Source organism: Ambystoma mexicanum, chromosome 7p (genome assembly GCF_040938575.1).
Source record: "Ambystoma mexicanum isolate Mex_15411 chromosome 7p, UKY_AmexF1_1, whole genome shotgun sequence".
Lineage (NCBI taxonomy): Eukaryota > Metazoa > Chordata > Amphibia > Caudata > Ambystomatidae > Ambystoma > Ambystoma mexicanum.
This window is the reverse complement of record NC_090939.1, coordinates 927727689-927748866: the sequence shown is the minus strand read 5'-3', so window position 1 is coordinate 927748866 and position 21178 is coordinate 927727689. Positions and strand designations below refer to the sequence as shown.

The 21178-nt window shown below is 45.2% G+C and overlaps 1 protein-coding gene across 3 annotated transcripts in view; it reads left to right on the top strand.

The window, feature by feature from the left end:
* LOC138526454 (zinc finger protein 583-like) overlaps positions 1 to 20884 on the top strand; it is a 288611-nt gene extending 267727 nt beyond the window's left edge. For 2 of the 3 annotated variants that reach the window (XM_069637224.1, XM_069637222.1), the window contains one exon: positions 15115 to 20884. In XM_069637224.1, coding sequence (XP_069493325.1) covers positions 15115 to 15893 — 779 coding nt within the window. In that variant the 3' untranslated portion in view covers positions 15894 to 20884. The remainder of the gene's footprint in view (positions 1 to 15114) is intronic. The other variant, XM_069637223.1, reaches the window with a different exon arrangement.
* The last annotated feature ends 294 nt before the right edge of the window (positions 20885 to 21178 follow it).

The window sequence follows — 21178 nt, the reverse complement described above, 5'->3', positions numbered from 1 at the left end:
CATCCGCTGCCAGGAACAACTGCCCCCACTGGAGGATCCTCTCCATTTAAGGTACCGTGTTCAACCTGGCTTCCTTTGCAACCGATTGTACGGGGTGTATTACATCCTCGTCTCTCGAACCTGGGTTAGCCTGGGACACCTTAGCTAACTTTTCTGAACTGAACTAAACCTTTTTCGAACTACCTCCACAAACTTCGAAGACTCTGTGTAACTGTCTGATGTTGGGCATCTTCCGCCTGGCTCCCTTGAAAGTGGGCCTGGCACCTAAACTTCCTTGCTCACCAGTAGACTGTGCCTTCCTAACCTGCTGTGGTTCTTTAAAAAGTGTTTTGTGTGTGTGCGCTTCCATAATTCTGCTTTTCCCTCCCTTTTTATTTAACTTGTTGGAGTGCCATCGAACGTTAAGCGCTCACCTCTGTCTGGAAATAAGTGGTGTTAACTAAGACTTGTCCAACAAGTAATCAGGGATGTACATATGAGAATAGTGATTGTGTTTTGAACTTGTCTTACCAATTTAGTGCTAGTGTGTTTTATAAGTGTGTGTTAAATAATTATATACTTTTACACCCAAGCTCTGGTCAGTGTTTGCTTGTGCTACTGTATTTCTGTACCTATTTTGTATGCTCTGTATACTGCCCAACTCTTCTTGAGGGAAGTCTGACTGCTCAGCCACAGCTACCAAGTGAATCTGTGTGGTACAGACTGCTACCAAGTGGGTTTACTGCCAAACACCTGTAGTCTTAAATCTTTTGCAGTGGTCCCTAAGGGAACTGCACAGGTTTCTGCCTAACAATAACCAGTATAATCACCTGGACTGATCAATGTATTAACAGTTAATTCTGTAAATCACGATTGCACTAAACCAGATGTAAACTTACTAAGTACAATATTGCATACCATTTCTAGCTTGAAAGCAAACTACCAGTACTTTGCAAAAACAGCAGCATTAATATGAATTGCAAGGTATCAATAATGATTATTACACAGTAGTTTCACCGATCTTCAAAAAACTGTCTACAACGGATCTCTCCAAGGAGAGAGAGGCGAAATGACAATCGTCTTCTTCAGGACTTGCAAGAAACGGTTCTATATAAACGAAACAACATTAAATATAGTGACCAAGAATAAACAACTTGATTTTCTTACCTCTGTTATTCTGTGTCAACAATCTTCTTCTGTGCGTGGAGAATCTTTGTATTCTATCCTTGTCTGATTCTTCACCTATGGATGAAGTAGAACAAACTCTTCCTCGTCCAAAATATGCGAAACAGGGCAGTAGAATCAGGAATGGTGATGTCACAGTTGTGTCCAGCCTCATTCATATGCTTGGAGTATCACATGCATACGCGCTGGCTCACAATCTGAAAGTGACAAGCCATACTTGTAAGAGGGGCGGCGATAGGGAAAATGGGAGGACTAAGAAAAGAAATTCTGAGGACCCTGGAGGAGGTTGAGAATGAGCTGGTAGAGGAGGAAGACGCTGAGGGAGGCCCGCATGGAGAGCCGGGGAAATTGTTGGAACTGAAGCAAAAATATACGGGTGAATGGGATAGGCTGGGGAGACTAGACTTTGACAAATACACCCGACAAGCTGCATGGGGAGGGAGATAAACCTAGGAGACTGTTGTCATGGCTATGCAGGCGTGAGGAACCAATTGCATGATTAGCGTAGTTATTGATGGTAAAGGAGACTTAGTCGGGACTCAAATTGGGATCAATGAAGTGTTCTCGAGTTACTACAAATACCTATACTCTGACAACAAGTCCGGGATGGACAGGGGTGTGGAAGATGCCTTAGCCCAGATAGAGCTGGCAAGACTAATGGCGGACCAGATAAATATGTTAGATACACCTCTGACATTAGAGGAAATAAGGGAAGTGATTAGGGACCTTCCAACTGCTAAGAACCGGTACCAGACGGACTCCCAGGGAAGTTGTACAAAGCATATTTTGACATATTAGCACCTAAAGTTGTGGCGGTCAATACAGAGGCGTATGAGTTGGGAGTGCTACCCAACAGCTTACAGGAAGCTACGATAGTACATATCCTTAAGTCGGCAACCTTCACACGATTGGGCACCATACAAACCCCTCTCGATGGCAAACAAAGACTGCAAATTCTTGACAACTGCATTGGCAAATAGGCTTAGGACAGTAAGCCAGTAAGTTCTGTCCACAGAGACCGAGGCGCAGCAGGACCTGGAACCTGCGAAGGCTACACCATGTCATAGATGGCACTAACCAAATGATGGAGGGTTGTGTGGTGGCGTCACTGGACGCAGTAAAAGCTTTTGACTCGGTCTGCTGGGACTGGCTGCTAGCGACCCTGGCGCGATTTGGGATCAGAAAAATCTTCCTAATATGGGAGTCATTGATCTACACTGTGCCTATGGCGCGAGTGAAGACAGGTAAGCAAATATTGGAGGCATGGAAGGTACATAAGGGGACTAAGCAGGGCTGTACCCCATCACTGATGTTGTACATCCTACCGGTGAAGCCCTTAGCCGTGTTCCTTATGAAGGAGTATGTGGACGCAGGGATTAATATAGATGAGACACACCTTGTGTCTCTGTATGCGGATTGACAGGCTGTTGTACGTAACCCGACCAGATGAGAACTTGCAGTACTCACTGGATGTTATTAACCAAATTGGCTTTCTTTTGGGTATTAAGGTGAACCGGGATAAATCTGGATTGTTCCCGCTTGCGGGATTGAGGGGTCTTGGGGAAGGGGAGCTACCACACTTGGATCTACAGTGGGCGACCGACACCTTCCGTTAATTGGATGGGTATTAATGTGTGGCACGACCCGGAGGCTGAGCATAGGGACAATACACTAAAAGCGCTTAAGGGTAATGAAGCTTGCCGTAGCATTATATGACCTCCAAGCATCCACTTAACCCATTTGTGCTTTGAGATCATAACCTTCATTTCTTTTTTCTAACACGATGGGATTGTGGAAAAGCTGCCTCTGGGAGTGCGAGGCAGAGCGGCCCTCTTGAAGATGGTTGTACTTCCCCACCTCTTATACTGTTTCATGAATATACCCTATAACATACCCAGGGTTTTCTTCCAACAATTAAACACGATGGCCAGGGAATTCATGTGGGAGCGGGGACGGAATAGAGTGGCTCTGCGTACACTGCAGAGGGACTACACGGAGGGTGGAATGAAGGTACCCAATTTCGAGTGCTATTACTTAGCGGTACAGCTGCAGTTTGTTGTAAATTGGTTGGCAGACGAAGCAACACAAGATACCTGGTTGCTGCAACCAATGCTAGGTAGCTATTTTTTAAAGGAAGTCTTATGGGTGAAAGAACTGCCTTTATCAAGACCCTCTGGATTGTTGAAACTTGGCAAGGAAGTTTGGAAGAGGTCCTGGAAGTTCCTGGGAGCTTCGGATTCTTGTTCCAGGAATGTCCCCTTGGTGGGGGTTATGGGAGAAAAGAGGAGACAATGGGAGAGTATAGGAATAGCTATGGTTGGAGACTTACTACGAAACCCTGGTTAGAGTTATGGTATTCACAAGGGTCCGTTCCTACTATACCTAGGCATGGTCAGGCAGATTGAAAAAAGATGGGTAGGACGGTGGAGTTCCACGAGATGCTAGAAACCATATATGACATATCGGGGGGGGGTGGAGGGGAGATACATGGTCTCTAGGCTGTACGACCTGTTCTTGGGAAGTTTTGCCACGATAGAGTGGAGGGTGAAAGGAAATTGGGAAACCGACACAGGAAGGGCCTTCACAGATGAGGAATGGAGGAGAGTGCTGCTGTATACCAAGCGAGTCTCGAGAAATGCCAGATTGAGGTTGATCCTACTATAGGACCGAAAACATTGAAAGACAGGCAGACAGACTAAACGATGGGCGGCCTACGCTATGCAGGCCGAAAGCTCTTTCTCCCGTTGGCACCGTCGCTTCTGACAAGGAATCCGTCGGCAGCCATGGCTCCAAATTGGAAGCCATCGACCTCTCGGAGCCTGCAGGCTCCCAATTGACCGGCCCCGACAGACAGGCCACCGGCTCTGTTATGGGGAGATCACACCCCGGCGACAAGGGCACCCATGCACCACAAGTTCAAAAAACACACAACCCCGAAGGCCTCTTCGGTGGGTAAGTTAAAGAAGCGCACAACGCCAATAGGGCCGCCGAAAATTTAGACTGGACCTTCCAAACCTCGCAGTTCGGTGCCCTCCACGCAACTGCTTTTGCGGCATGCGACTGGGCATTCCTCTGGAACGGACGTTCACCCTAAAAAACATACTGTTGTCGCCACACCGTCCAAGGGCGCTCAAGCACCCAAGGCCTCGAAAATTCACGAAAGTCTTGCGGCTATCATTTCGGCGGCCACAGAGCACAAGGGCACCCCCTCTTGTTGAGAGGAGTATTCTGAAGCCCCCCCCAGCCTCTCTCTAAAGCTTTATTGGGAAAATCTCCCCCTTCCGGGCAACCTTTTCCACCTCCAGACCCTTCTGCCTCGTCCATATGGACTAGGGAATGGTTTGAGTAATATATGGACAAAATGGCCCAATTTATTGACATTTCAGACAGGTACATTACACCCAAAAGTCCCAGAGAAGAGGACTCCTGCCCCATTCCTTAAAAACTCCAGAACTTGCCCATCTCCGCACAGGGACATCAGGAAGATATCGTGGATATCCCAGAGGACCCAAAACAGGAGTATACTTATGAAGATAATCCTTTTGCACAAGACTCAACTGATCAGGACCCAGACTTGGATCAGGCGGAGGATCAGGGCACTTGGCTATCACCAGTGCATACCCCTGCCCCGGATGTCATCTGCCTAGAACCCCCTTCTCCTCCACAGAGGGATTTTGTCACCTGTTGACGACCAGATGTTGTTTAATGCTATTTTAAAAAGAGCAGCCGATCATTGCCAAATTGCAACACATGAAGCAGCTCCAGACTCTGACTTTGTGGATGACATCCTGAAGGAGAAGGCTCAGACTAGTCAAGCCATCCTCCTACTAAACTCTACAAAGAGGCGCCTGACCCCCTTCCTTGCTGTCCCTGTCTCTTACACGGGTGGTCAACCCCCGGGTTGGAAAATGATTCCGCCCATCACCTTCCGACCCACTGTACATAAGGGGTCATGCTACACCAGATTCCTTGGTGGTCACTACCACTTGAAAGAGGGTGGGGGTTCCACTGTCTTGACAAAGATTGTAAAAAGCTTTACGCCCTGGGTAAATGAGTCACCACCTCTGTGGCCTACTCTACAAGGATCGCAAATAATAACCCTCTCCTGGCAAGTTACAGTGATGTCCAGTGGGGCCTAGTTCATGATGGTCTCCAAGAGGTTCCAGAGCCCACCCGATCACGCCTGCCGGTGGTCATGGCTGAAGGCAGACAAGTCACCCATAACATATTGAAGAACACTCTGGACTCTGCTGAGACCAAAATGTTGAGCACAAATAGACTACTCTAAAGTATGTAGCACTGGGATGAGGGGGTGATCCACAGTATTATTGTTGCTGGTTTAGATACTACTGCAAAAACTGTTCTCACTAAAGCGTTAACGGCTCTAAGGTCCTGAACTAATCTATACATATGATTTACTGTTTTCTTGACTGGCAGTTTCAGGCTAATGGCCTAATTGTAGGGACGTTATCCCTGCATCAGTAAGGAGTACATTAATGTGCTATACCTTTCTGCTTCTGTGAATAATGGATATTGTGTAATCAGCTCAGCATCTGGTTCTACATTGTGCGGGTAGACTACAGGGAGTCTGGGACTGAACCCAATTATTATTCTAAATCTGTGCTGTCCAAAGTAGTTGCGTCCATCTATCGTAGAAGTTTGGACACTGGTATGAAAGACCAGTTGTTTGGCTCCTGAGGCCTTGCAAGGAAACTTTACGGTGCCCTATGTTGCCAGGAGCAGGGGGTTATCGCGAGGATAAAGGTTTCAGTGTCCCTGTGGTACATGGCTATCAGGACACTTATACTGTAATGAGCAAGAGGACACCTACTGCAAGCTCATTGTAGCCTCTTTTAGGATGAAAGATATCTTGGCTGACTGCAGGTTATATTTGCTAAACATAACACCACTAGTTTCATGGGCCATGTAAAATGCAGGAAAAATTGGGGCGGGGGAAGGAGCTTAAAGGTGCATAGCACCAAGTATGCTATTAATCTGCTTTCTGAATTTAGATCTGAAACAATTAGTGTTTTGTTTTTTGTTGGTACCTAATCTTTCAAATGTGAAAATGTCAAATAGTTTCAAAACAAATGTGTGTCTTATACCATCTGAGGGATGAACAGTTTGTCGGGGGGTGCACTGCTTTAAGCTGATAATGGGATCTGGTAGCTGCAGAAGAATGAACTAAGCTTTGGTGAGGGACAAAGCAAAGATCGACCCTTTTTTATTATTTTTTTTATTTTGATTTATATTTCAGGTGAACCTGTAATTATATCAAAGGAAGTCTTGAGAAATTGTTTTTGAAGAGTTTTTCTTTCCAGGTTCTTCTAAAAAGGCTTTCCAGGTTCTTCTAAAAAGGCTTTCCACAGATCAAAGCTAGGTAAGTAATGCGGGATACGACAACCACAAAAGAGGTCGTCGCGCGTTTTGTCCGTTAAGCTCGCTGCGTGAAAACTGCCTCATTTAAAGGGTGGTCTCTTTGATCTGTGTGAAAGCCAGTTCGACTAGGGTCGCCATGGCCACCGTCCACCGTGTGGATTCTCCGGAGATTAATCTTTTCCACATATCGTCTTCCTGGGCCAGCAGGGGGTTCATAATCAGAAGTAGCAGATAAGTGATTCTGTTTTGTTTGATGCAGGGACATGTTAGCACCAGGTGCCTGAGCGTTTCCACGCTCTCCGTGTGTTGACATAGCCGGCAGGTTTGATTTTCCGCCATGCCTTGAATGGCGAGTATTTCTTTTGTCTGCAGTATGTTCAGTCTCGCTTTCATGAACAGCAGTCTTTTTTTCTTTTCTGGAAATTTGCTGACATACTTGATTGGCACTTTCAGTTTGTTAAACGTGGGCAGAAGGTGTCGTAATAGTTTGTCCGCTGCTGCCTGCAACGTCATAATCCAGTCCCTTTCTTCGAGTTTGCGTTTGCTTTTATCCGGATTTTCTTTTAGATCTGTCTCTGTACATGATATATCCGATAAACTTTCTTCTCTGATTTTGGCCCATTTTTTGAAGGTGACGCAGTTACCGTACTCCAGTTCTTCTTTGATCAAAGCGTATATTGGCAGGGAGTCGGCTAAGATCGACCCTTTTTACATATTTAATCTCATCTCACAGATGGCCTTAATAAAGCGGTGTCTCCAGGAAGATTGAAGGGATTTATTTTTTTCAAAGACAGCATATGGTAGACCGACTGCTTGTTTAATCAATGGATTGATTCTTCAGTATAAAGACAGGCAGATGGTTCAATTGAATGCACTGGGGTGAAACGAGCGTGCAGGCGGGGCTTGCTAAGGGCCATACCTCTCTCTCTTGTCTAAAATGCACCAGTCCCCCCCCCTTTTACCCAAGCATCTCTACTCCACACGTCCGTATATACTAATTTTCTCCCTACTATCTATGTTTTGACCTTCTATAAGTGAGGGCCTAAAGGCAAACACCTTATCTGTCTAAGCTCCTTCAGGGACTTCATAGGCTGGCCGGTCCTACACAATCAATGATGATTGTTCTAAAGGAATTGTAAGTTTGTGCCTTAGTCGTTCAAGCCCCCATCTAATCTGACATCCTTCTGTTCCTCTCCCTATGTCTCTCTCTAATGTTCTCCTCTCCCCACTCTCCTGCTTCCAACTCCACTCACCTCTCCTGGCACCACCACCCGTTCTTCTCTGTCCTGCAGTCTCTACTTCTTAGCATCCATTCTTACTCATCCCTGCTCCAAACCCATATTACCCTCCCCTCTCTGTTCTAGTACTTTCCCCCCACCCCCTCTGCATTACACCTCTCTCTATGCCCCTCTTCTCACCCTATCCTTTTGGATATGGTGCCCAGCTCACCCTTCCATGGATACAGTGCCCTGCCCACTCTCCCAATCTGCTCACTCTCCCACAACGCTCACTATTCTCACCCCATCTCCTGCACCCTTTTCTTGCACCCCACTCTCCCCCAACACCCACTCCCTACTGCCATCACTCTCCCTACTTTTATCTCCCATTCTCTGCTCACTATTACCCTCGTCTTCCCAAAATCGTATTCACTCTCACAAACTGATACCACTCTCCCTCACAAACTCCTCACCTTGCACACTGGCCAAATAATCCACCTCCATGCTCCTCTACAATGTCCTTCCGCTGCCTGGTCTCTTGGTCTGGCTCCACCTGCTCTCACCGCACCCAAACATCCCGCACTTCTTGTCCTTCTGCCTCCTTTTATACTGTGGTCCTGCTGGTTCTGTCTTCCCTGTACCCCTTCCTTTGGCTGCAGGGCTCATCTCACTCTATGAACCCATAAGGGCCTATCTTTTCCCCTGGAGCTCGATTACACAGGCGAGAGATTTAAAAATCCACCAACTGTTCCAGCCTCCCCATATGCCTGGGGTCTGTTGGCGTGGTCATGGCTCATTTCTGTTTGGCAGGGAAATTGGAAATCCATTTCCTGGCCGTTGATTCAGTTCGCCTGGCTCTGGTCCAGGTTTCCTCAATTGCTTTTAGGTGCACTGAGGGAGTTGGAGTTCTGAAATGGAAGCGAGGGAAGACTGGTCAGAAAAAGTGCAGGGATGCGTTTAGCGGTAGGGTGGCACCAGCATCCACTTGCATGGCATATGAGGGGGGGGGGTCTCAGTCTAGGATCCCCCATCTACCTCTCCCATCACCACCCATCCCCCCCAACAAGGTTCTAACCTTGTTGCACTAGATTTTTTGCAGAATTTGCAGCCCTATGGCTTGATAATAGTGAGTGCTAAAGGTCTCTTGCTATACCATTTTACATCTTGTTCACATCCCCATACTGTTGTAACCCAGTTCAAAGTAGATTGCATCAAGAGTTTCCTCCACCTATAATGGGGTCTAGAAGCAGCATTTGCAGGTTTATCTGGGGACGGTAAGGGGTGTGCAGGTATTTTTTCTGATGGCCTCTGAACCAATGGCAAAACAGTATGCCTGGAATGATGGAGTGAGCATAAAACGGGATAGTAAGAAACGCTTGGGACTTTGTTCAGGTACAGAGGTTTTGCAGCTAGCATGAAGTGGCGGTGTGGACAAGTTGCCTGTATTCCCAACCTTCACCTTCAGGCTTGTGTTTTGGACCCAGTACCCGGGATGATCTCCCTGCACTCTAGGAGTCGTTCCGCTTCATCCTGCATGCATTGTGGAACCCATGCATGGCCCTGAAACTCCAAATGGACCTGACCAAGAGTGAGTGTTCTGACGTAGCATTGCGCCTCTGGCAACAAAATGTAGACTGAGGAGCACAGCGTAGTTGAGCAATAGAGAGAATTTAGACAAGGAATTCTCCATGTACGGTTGAATCTCAAATGCAGGCGTTTCTCCCACTGCTCCTGCATCCCAAATGTAGGCATTCCCTGTCACTGCTCATGTATCCCAAATGTAGGCATTCTTTCCCACTGCTCATGTATCTCAAACATGGGCATTTCTCCCACTGCTCATGTGACTCAAATTTAGGCTTTTTTTCCAACTGCTCATGTATTTCAAATTTAGGTGCTTCGCCGTGTACTATTGAATCTCATATGTAGGCATTTCTCTCACTGCGCATGTTTCTCAAATTTAGGCATTCTCTCCCACTGCTCGTGTATCTCCAATTTAGGCATTTTCTCCCACTGCTCACGTAGCTTGAATCTAGGCGTTTCTTTATGTACTGTTGAATCTCTGCTCAAGTGTCTCAAATTTGGGTGCTCCTCCATTTGCAGCCTCGTCTCCAATGTAGGCTTTTTCCCGTTTACTGTTGAGGCTCTAAGTTAGGCACTTTCTGACACGGCTCTTGTATCCCAACTTTAGGTATTTCTCCTTTCACTGCTAAGCCTCAAATGTAGGGGTCTTCATTCTCCCTCTCATTGCCATAATTAAATCCAGGTGTTTCTACAGCAGTGCCAAATTAGTTTTTTGCGTTGTCCATTGCTGTGTCATACCCAGTTCTGAGTATCTACGTCACTGCTGCCAAGGTTGGATATAGGCCTTCCTTCGAAATGAATTAATTGAATCCTTGTGTCTACAAGGTAGCCCTCCCTCGCACTGCCACAGTTAAATACAGGTGTTGCCACTGTAGTTCCGGTTCCATGTCATTTCATCGCCTGTAATTTCATCCCCTGTCATTTTAACGTGCACATTCCAACGAAAATGCTCATCGTTTTTTTTCTTTTGGGGGGGGTTCCCCCTTACCACACTTATTTTTGCTATTGCCTACCCGCCCAAACCCTTATCTGCCCTTTCCCGCCCCTAAAGAATTCGATTACCACATTTTATGGAATGTACACTTTAAAATGCCTGGGGATGAACATGCAGACGATTAAAGGACGTCGTACCGTAGTGCCATGGTTGATTTAGAAGTGTGCACATTGCTGTGCCAAAGTCGATTCTGAGGTTTGTCCGTTACTGTTGCCAAAGTGCAACACCATAGTCTATTCTTGGACACGCTAACTTCTCTCCCCGCCAGGCCATACTGACCCTGGACATACCTCAACCAGCCCTCCTTCTCCATGCCCAATCCCTCCTTTATTTCTGCGGTCGCCCACACAGCCAACACTTCTCCACCCTAAGGGCCACCCGGGCAGCCAACTGACACGCCTCTCACCACAACCCTCAATACCCCCCCAGTCTCCTCCTCCCACATTGCTCGCCGCAAGTGCACCTCCTGTGGAGCATATCACCCCCAACCCATGTGCCTCCTATGGCGATTAGTTGGCGCATAGTCTGCTGCTGCTAACCGTTTTTATCACAGCCGCAAGCACCAACAGAGGAAGCCAAATACCTTAGCGGCGCCCTAACAACAAAGCGCTATCAATGGCGGCAAGGTACATATAATACATCACTCCACTGGCCGCAGGCATGGCTACCCCCACACATCAGTACACAGCAAAGACTACGACAAACATTTGGTGGCGCGGTTCACAAAAACTCTTCACCTACCTAAACCAGACTACGCCTCAGAACCTCTGACAACAGAATGCAGCGCAAACGTACAATAAATTCGGCACGCTGAACCCATAGTGAGTTTCTAGCACTGACACCACCTCTACTCATCACAGCACCCATCCACATGCCTGACTGCATGGGTTAATTCTCTACCGGAGCCTGGCCAGGCCTGCTGAGCATTTTTCGGCCAAATGCACACACGCATCATAATTGTGCTGCATGGCCTCCAACATTCTGGACTTCGTTCACCCGAGGGCGTTCCCACAAATAGTGCATTGAAACTATAATAATGGTAAAATTGGCACTATAGAAATAACAAGTCCAATACAAGACTCTGATCGGCAAGGGCTGACAATGTTGGATTTGACAGGGTCAGTAACCTCATCCTGTGAAGGGGATCTAGGAACCCCTCAATCTGTTGCGGGAGACATACCAGGTTGTTTATCAGTACCAGTCTTTCCAAAGAGTATGAGTTGGGTGTTCTATGTGACCCAGACAGACTGTGAAACTAATTCTACCTTTAGCAGAACTGCAGAGTGGTCCATGCCTCAGACCTGTAATCCTGATGCTCTGCGACATCCTGATATGAAGGATAGGCTTGACTATGACTTTGGCGAGCCAGCAGTATCACACGGACGGACCTGTATATGAAAAAGGAGTGGGGGCTTAAAGCCTGTTATGATTTGTATTGTTTGTAGCCCGGCCCATATGGAATAGTAAGTCATTGGTTGGTCTAGGGAACCAGCTGAGGGGGTGGACGGGGGAGCAATGGGGGAGAATGGAAGGGGTACAATAAGGGCGAGAAGCTTCATGGCAGTGTGGGTTGTTCATCTGAGGTCAAGGGAGTAGGAGGACCAAAAGAAACAGCAGAGGAAGGACGGTTTAGATGAGTGTGGGGACAGGTCGCTGAAAGTTTGTGTAAAGTGAGGTATTGGTTGGTGGGAGAAAGTGGTATTTGGGTGTTAAGTGCCTGCAAGGTGAGTGAGACTAATGGAGGGAGAGTAGTGGATGAATGAGATTGATTGGGAATGGGACTATGGGATTGCAAGCAGGGTGACTGTGAGAAGATGTGGGTGAATTGTAGTGGGAAGACGGGAGAGTAGTAGTGGGGAGAAGGGAGAGAAGAGGGCAGAGGAGAGTAGGAGTAAGACGAGCTTCAGAGGGGAAGAGGGAGAGTGAGAGGAAGAGAAGGGAGGAGAGTAGAAGGTAGGGAGAGAATGGATAGAACATCAAGGCAAGGAGTACAAGAGTGCACAAGAAAAGGACCAAGTGAAATATAGGTGAATGCAATGTGCTTCTTTGTATGCCCTTTATTTTTATTCTTTAAATCGGACCAAGTCTAGCGTTCACCTTGATTGTTCCCAGTGAGACAAAGGGTGTCTACCCTTATGCCATCAAAACCAGCAAATCAGTTATTAGACTGTAGTAACCATGTTAGACTTTGGTGACGCCTGGACTATGGACGGATCTGCCTGGGGAAGACTAGAAGGGGATGCCCCTTCGGGAGCTCACTTAAATTATTACAGTAAAAACCCTTGAACTGTCTTTGAGAGTTAGTGTGCTCTTCAGGCAATCTGTGACAAATGGTGTCATTGTAGGATTAATCAAACCCTGATAAACAGACTGCCCATGTGGAGGGGAAGTCAGGAGACACCTGGGTAACTGCAAATACTGAACATTTTGACCATGAGGCTCGGGAGGTAGGATTCGAGTTGTAATTTTAGCCTTGATCCCCCAATGGAAGACTCGAGGGAATCAGTTGGATCATACAGTACCCCGCCCTGAGCAGATCTTCTGGAGGCATCACCATCCTGGCAGAAGAACCATACAAGTATCTTAAAGCAGATATGGCAGGCCTGACCGAGACCCAGCCAATTCAAACCATCTCAAGTCAGCATAAGCAGACTCCTAAGCCCTCCATTCCAGTAGTTAAGGAGAGCCACTGACTGATTAGGAAGAAGACAGATTAGGAAGAAGAGGCGGAACTTGCACCACGTGAAGAGGATCCCAGTCCAAAAGAATCGAGTGCTTCACCAATACCCATGGATGGAAGACCTAGTACGAGCTCTGGTGGAAGGCCTGTTGGCTATTAGCCACCAACATCAGGAGACTGTTGCAGCATTGCAGGGGGCTATTAACATGAGAAGGGAACAACCAACTGTACCACCCGCAAAATAACAATATCTGAACAGTGTAGAAGGCCCACATTGTGAAAGGGTGGCTGAGACTGAAGCCTGGCATCGGGACCACTCCTACCATTACATGCTCTTAATCCATATTGGAGAACTCCATATGAAGAGCTATAGCAGAGTATCCTGGAAAGACTCTGGGAGGACCAGGAGCGCTATAGAATATTGCTCAGACATGTGATTTAGGGAAGCCTGAGGTAGCGCGGAGCCACCCAGGGGAGACTAGAGAGGGATGGCCTGAAGTGTGCCCTTCTCAATTATTTCAATAAACCCTTGAACTGGCTTCGAGAGTTGGTTTATTCTTGAGGCCATATGTGACATAGATGTGATTTAGAGCTTTGAAAGAGCTTGAGCTGCTTTTGTTTCATGCACTTCAAGGACTTAAGTGTTATCTTCGATTCTACAGCAGACTTCAAACCGGGCTATGCATGAATAAGTGCTGTACTAGGTTAGAGTTCTGTGTATATATCCTGTACTGGGGAATTTGGTGTGGGTCTAAACAATGGGACAACAGGAGGCTGCAGCACTCCTGAAAGTCGGGTAGAATGGAGTGCGGCTACAGGCTCTCCCCTAGGAATCACATACACATAGGGGCTGTTCTAAGCCAGGCCACCAATCATGCAAAGGGACTTAAAAACAATGGTTTTGGTAGCCAACCAATCAGGTTGGCTGCAAAACAACACCAAACACCCAAGACAGTCCACACACTTTGTACTGGTGTGTCTAGGGCAAGGACGAGTCTAAACCAGTCCAAATCACTGCAGAGGGGGCAAGTTTCAAGGTTCAGCTTAGGGAGCCTAAGTGTGCACACAGCCATTTTAGGCCCACCCCATGATTCCCCAAAGAAAGGAATGCCTAAGAAGCAAAATGGCCAAGTCTCATACTTTCTCTTCCTTCTTCTTCCTGTACTTACACTGTTACTGGGTTCTCCTATTCGCTCTCCTTACTTTTAACTGAATGTTTTTAAAGGCTGTGAGTGTTCTGATTCTGTACCCCTACCCTTATTTTGGGGCATTACGGAGTGACTGTTTGCAACTGCACTTAATACGTTAAATGGCTTCAAATGCCAGACACTTGCCCCTGCCTCGATGCCCACAAGGGTTTTTGCAAAGTGCAAAAATGCCGAAAGCGTATTTTCTAATGGCGGTCACTGACTTCCGCATACTCCAGCATCCTTCTTGCCATTCAGTCTATCATTTGCTGTTAGTAGGGCCATGCCAAAACAGGAAGAGAAAACACAGCCGCAGGAGTGCGAGCCTTGCTGTTTTGGAAGCTGCTTCAGCACTCCTCTGTATCATCTTCTGTCGTGAGTCTGCCTGTGTAAAATAGACTTCAGTAAAACCTTGCAAGTCGTGAATCAAAACAGGAAAGCCCAAACCCTATTTGAAGTGAATGATGGGATGCTCATAACCCTAGAAGTAGATTGTATACACTAAATATGATGTGAACAAGTAACGCATGCAGTATATGGCCTACATGATCTGTCTGCTGAAAACTGCAGAAAGCACGTTAACACACATTTTGTGGAAGAAACATCACATGTATGTGTAGCTGTTTAATCTTTATTTTTAAAATATGATATTGCATCAGTGTGACGGTGAAACCTTTTTTCCCCCTTTCCTACGTCAATTGCTAACTTCTAGTTTTTCTTTGTTTTATTGCGTGTCTAATCTATCATACATGAGATTTTAGAGAGAACTGACAAAACAGTTGCATAGGATAAAGGGTTGCATTCAATTGGAGCCAATATTGGCCCAGTAATTTATGGTGAGATATGTATATTAATTTGCTTAAAACAAATATGAAATTGTGCAAAAGAATAATCTACGATTTTGTAATCCAGCAGGTGACAGGAGTATGCAAAGAAAAAGAAAACCTAGATACTGTATTAAAAGCATGGACACCCAGCAATCCAACACTGCATCAAGACAATCTGGCGTATGTGTTTTCCAAAGTTCTGAGATGGAGGCACACTTAAACCAATTTTTGTCTGAAAAGATTCAAGATGGAGAAGAGCAACCTACTTACTTTGAAAGTGATTCATGCCATTTGACACATCCAAATGCATATAGACGAATGGCAAACACTGATGGATCAGATATTACTCCTGATGGCGAGAGAAATATTACGAATGCAAAGCTTTTAACATGTCAACCAAATGCTCTGCAAAACTGGGGGCATTATTCAAACATTGAAAATGAAGAACATTTCAATGTAAAGATAGATTTACAACAGTGCCAGCAAATAAAACGATGTGAACGGCCATCCGCATCTACTAATCCAGCACCAGGCTACAGTGCAGTATATGAGCATAGGCATGATAAAAAACATTACCTATGGAGGAACCCAGTTGTAAGACGACCCTATGTGTGCAATGTCTGTGCAAAATCATTCAGCCAAAATGGAAGCCTTAAAAGGCACCAGAGAACACATAGTGGAGTACGATTTGCATGTTCTGAATGTGAGCAAAGCTTTACTCGGAAAGACATTTTGACCGAACACAGGAGGACACATACAGGTGAAAAACCTTATCAATGCACTGACTGTGGAAAGCGTTTTAGTCATAAGGGTAATCTTATCACTCATAGAAGAATACATTCTGGTGAGAAACCTTATAAGTGATCTGAATTTGGGGAGGGGAGAGCTTCAGTTCAGAAGGACAGCATTATCCACGCAAGAGTACAACTTTTTTCAAAACCTTATGAATACTCTTGTTAGAAAGGCTTGAATCAAAATGGATATCTTGGTGTGCATGAGGTACCAGACATATACAAGAACATGCTTTAGTTGTAAAAGTATTATTATTATCCATAGTATATAACGGGCACATTACCCAACATCTAAACTCAAATGAAACTGGACGCTTATTTAAATGATGACTGCAGATATAGGTAACTCCAAATCAATCTTAAATGCAGGACTCGAGATAAAGTTTTGAAGTTGGAGTATTCTACTTCCCATCTCTGGAAGATGTGAGTAGATACATTTTTCGAGGAATAGGTTCTTGTCAACTGGGATATCTTTAGGCAAGTGAAAATATGTCCTTTGTTTTATTATTGGAGCGCTGCCTCCTGACCTCTTCCCAGTCTATCTATCTTTCTCTCCTTCACTCCTGTTTATCGTTTTACCACATTCTTTCCTTCACTCCCCCTAACCTTCCCTTAATTTCATAACCTGTCCTTCTATTTTTCGTTTCCCTCTTATTCAATGTCTTACCTTCGAAAATGTATACCTCTTTTCATATTTTCTTTTTTTTTACCTCAAATCATTACATATTTAATGTATATGTAGCATTCCCCAATGAGGTTTTAACAAAGTAAATTTCTCATTCTAACCAAAGACCACTTTGAATATATCCTCTGGTATTCATTTTAAATAGTTAGTAAAGTGCCATGGGTGGATGCAAGTTGAGCATAACAAACATTTAACCTTGTAATAGTTTCATGAGAAAAGTGCTAACTTTTAAGGGTCCAATGTACCATTACTATAAAACAACGAAACTAGAACCTCAGCTTTCCTCTGTTATATATTCAAATTTGGACATCTCCAAAACACATAAAGGGAGCATAAATGCCGTCATCCTTGGGTTGTGTTGAGATGGCTCAGCACATTGTATGTGTTGGATGAAACCCCAATACATTATTTCTGCATGTCCAACTGGGATCCATGCCATTAACATGAACTTGAATTTCCTTAGTTGAAAATACTTTTTAATTAAAAGTAAAAATCTGAAATGTTCTTAAAATCCTCACATGCAAGCAGAAACAAATTAAACACTGTCATGTAAAGAAAAGTAAACAAAAATGTAATCTAATTTAAACCAGGTATGTTTATTATAAATATAAAATGAGTGTGCCTATAAGGATCTTGCACAGTTAGGAATCCAAGTACGTTCTGACATCCGAATAGCAGAACACTAACTGCACCTACGGTCATCTGCCTCCAATGTAGCAGCTGTCCAAGGTGGAGAGCACACCTGTTCTTGTGGAGTAAATCATTGAAAGATCAGTTTTGCTGAAAATAAGAACACAATCTAATTAATAAATAGATGCGTAGGTCACTCTTCAGCATGATAACTCTCATAAAGGAAAATGGCAGCACACAGTAAAAATTACCTCTATGTAAAACGAAAGCGTTGCAGGGGAGAAACTTTGAAAGTTAATAGAATCCCAATATAAAAGTGTTACAGAATGTCTTATGTTAAAATGGGCCAAGAGTTAAACTGAAGGAAAATAAACCCATTCACTTGCAAGCAAAAAATTATTCATATGAAAACAAAGGAAATCGCAAAAGAAGACAAGTAGTAGTCTGTAAGAGGCATGCCCAGATGTCACTTCGCCTTGGAACTCCACTGACCATACCGACCATAAATAAGCACTTTTAGAACTATTGAATGTACAACTTGTCAAACCAAAAAGCAGCAAAGTGTGGACTAGTTAAAGAACCCGAATTATCCCAACAAAACAAGCTGGGCAAAGCCTTTTGAATATACACAAAACATAGGTGATAATCAATATGTTTTGCAACCGATTTCAACACACCAATTTCTGAAAACAAGTCTTTAGCAGATGTTTGGGACTTTCTAAACTTCCCCTGTGCTCTTCAGGCGGCTGTATAGTGTCAGTGGGTATTTTTATTAAGACATTTTCACTACTGTATGATTTGTTTATGAATAAACCTAAGAAAACCAATTAATGCTTCTCTATTGAAATAAAAAATAACAAATGATTTAGCAGTAATTAAATGCTAATGAATATTGAATTTCATGTGACAAACAGGTTTATAGCTCAATATAGATATCAAAGACTATTTTCCCTCCACACAGGCTACATGGGATAATCTACCAAGAAGTGGCCGACAGATAAAAACAAGTGACAACCTGGCTGCTTGTAAAATCAAATTATTGTTGACTGTCTTCATAATGCTGAAGAAGTGGTAAGTGCACCCTGAGGTTGTTGGGTCAACTTACTGTGCCCGATTTCACAGGCTGGTAGAGGGTTTACCTGCATGGACACACATTGCAAAAATACTAAGTCAAAACCAAAATAACAATGAATACAGGTCACAGGGTGCCCCTCCCTTTAAGGAAAATTTAAAAATAAACCCCACAAAAGTGTGAATTAGTGACATTACATTCCCTCTGCAAAACCAGGCAAAGTGGGATCACCTCTGGGGACCACATGTTTGTAGGAGTGTTTTTGTATACTGGTGGAGTGCTAGATGATAAAGCTCAATGGTGGCAACAGAGCACAGCATGATGTGAGAAACCAAAAGCTGTCTCACCCACTAGTCCCTGGGGATCTGTCATCCAGATGGCAAGGACACGGCCATCGCTTTTGGATCCAGTTCCTGAGGGTGGACCAGTGCAGGAGGATCACCTGGGTGAGGGGTTTTCAGGGAGTGGTATACTGGATGGTTTGACGCGGTATCCACTTCCCTGTAACACCTTTACCCCATCCTACCAGTAGGATATTTAGGAACACTAGCCTCCCCCCAATGCTCCCCTTTACAAAAAAAACACTTGCTCACGGACAGCCTGCTCTAAGGGGATACAGACTAACACCTGAGCCATGTACCTGACATGTCCCAATACTATAGTGCGGTGAGGTCAGGCAATTATTGACAATCGCGCACACCTGACTTTTGTTACGCTTCCCCACACGGATAAAAGGCAGAACACATAGAGCAAGGCAAAGCACACAAGGAAATGGCAGTTTTGAGACTGTAGCTGAGCAAGAGGGGAAAGATGGCAAAAACCAAAGGTGATCGCAAGGAGGGAAATTCCTTTGACCTTTTTGACAAGGAACCATTACTTTCCAGAGACCTCGAGAATCAAAAGCGTAAGACCAGAAAACCAGGCTGAGAAATCCTGCATTGTGTGTCGGAGATACCGGGGGCCCTCCCGCGTCAGTAATCTGGGTGGGGAGAATAACCAGCCGCTGTGGTACCATCCTTGGCTCCAAGAACAAAGCAGCATCAGTGAAGTCAACACAGCCGGTGAGTTGGGAGATAGATACACGACCGGTCTGTGTTGAAGCCAAGGTTGCAAGCACTGGAACGAACATTGTTAAAACCCGTGTGATATAGAGAATTGAGTGAAGTTAAACTGCTGAGTGACTGAACTTTAAAGCAAGCTACAATAACTTTTGACGGAGTGGCCCGGCACCGCATGGGTGCTCAATTGAAGGTATCTGTAAAGTTTCCAGCTGAGAAGTAATAACCATAGATATATTCGGTCTGAGCCCGGCAGAGGGAGACCAATTGAAAGAGAACAAATAAATGTGAATCGAAGTGGTCCTGCGACGGGTCAAGCAAAATTCTGCGCACAGTCGAAAGTCTTTGATTTTGATGAAATAGAGAACGTTTTGAAAAGTACGTGCATTTAGTCCGAGCCCAGCAGAGGGAGACAAATTGAAGGTTTTGTGTTAAACTGGGTCTGGCCCTGGCGGAGGGGAACCGGGGTGAACAGTAAATCACCCGTGAAGTTGTACAAGTGAAAATCACGCTCGCATTACCTGAGATCGCACCACCGTCGGAAGCACAGCCATCTGCCTTCACTCAGCGGTCGTAGCGCAAGCCTTACCTGTGATCGCTTCATCGCTGGAAGCCTCGCCATCAGCTCCCAACTCGGCCGCAGTCATACTCACCCTCTCGAGTCCTCGACGGGTACATCCAACAACCTTACCTGTACTGCATTCCATCGACTTAGGACCTACTTTGGGTGCTGTCTCCACGCGAACCTACGCCTCCGACCACCATCAGGAGCCAGGTACCGGCCTCCATCCATCGCCAACCTGCCGCATCTGCAAAAAGAGTAAAAGACACAAGGTGAGCGATAGCACAGTTTTTAACCGTTAAAGCAGCATAACCTACGAACATGGTGCAATCTCAGAAATCACCAGCTTGCCTACCAGTGGTGGAAATTCCCAGAGCTGCTTCCTTTTGCCATCACGCGCTCCTGGGTCATCTTCATTGCTACAGGGTGGAGAAAGGACGACATACCCTTACGAACAATAAGTGTCATTACAAGGACACAGACAATACGAAAAGGCATAAGAACACTTAACTTCAAGACGGAACTGTCACAGCCAGTCTGGACCTCCGCAATCAGGACCAGTGACGTAACTAGGTCCATTTGCAGCGCCCCTGCTGACGGAAAGCAGGATGGAGAGCTCGCCCTTACATACTATCAGGTTCTGCCTTCCAGGCCCACGAAGAGGCAGTTGTCGGGGGAGAGAAACGGTCTGAGGGAGTCAACTACAGGGAGGGCTCCAACCGGGCCCCAACGCTCCCGCAGAGACCAGTATAGCATAACAGTGTGCTAAGCTCGAGTGTGCCGCCTTGTCCCATGCTGAAAACGTGGGGAAGGGAAGCCAAAAGCTTCAATATCCTGACATATCATTTCTTGAACACATTTTTCTTTTGCATAACATTATTTCCCACACTATTTGCATTTAGAAGTATGGATTGGCAATAGGTTTATTAGTATAGGCCCTTTTATTTTGACAAGACATCACTAGGACTGCATTATTATTATTTGATGGTCGTAACTTGCTCCCATCTTTCGATTTTTCAAACCCAGTTGAAGTTCAATAAACACCCTTGAACTGTGATCACTTGTGTCTGTCTTACTGTTTGGTACCTTGCCTTCCTTACCATGTAAATTACTCGGACGATGTCACTCCTGTGAGATGACCCCAAACCTACATAACAAGCCCAGGACACTGAATAATAGTCTAACAACAATGAGTCTGAAGAATAGCAAAAACATGCATGTTAAGATCCATAAACAAAATAGAAATATACCACTGTACAGAAAAGGGTACTATTTGCCAAACGATTGGAGTGACATTTAACATTGTTGAAATTATTTGACACATTTAAAACCTACATTGGCAAAACCACCA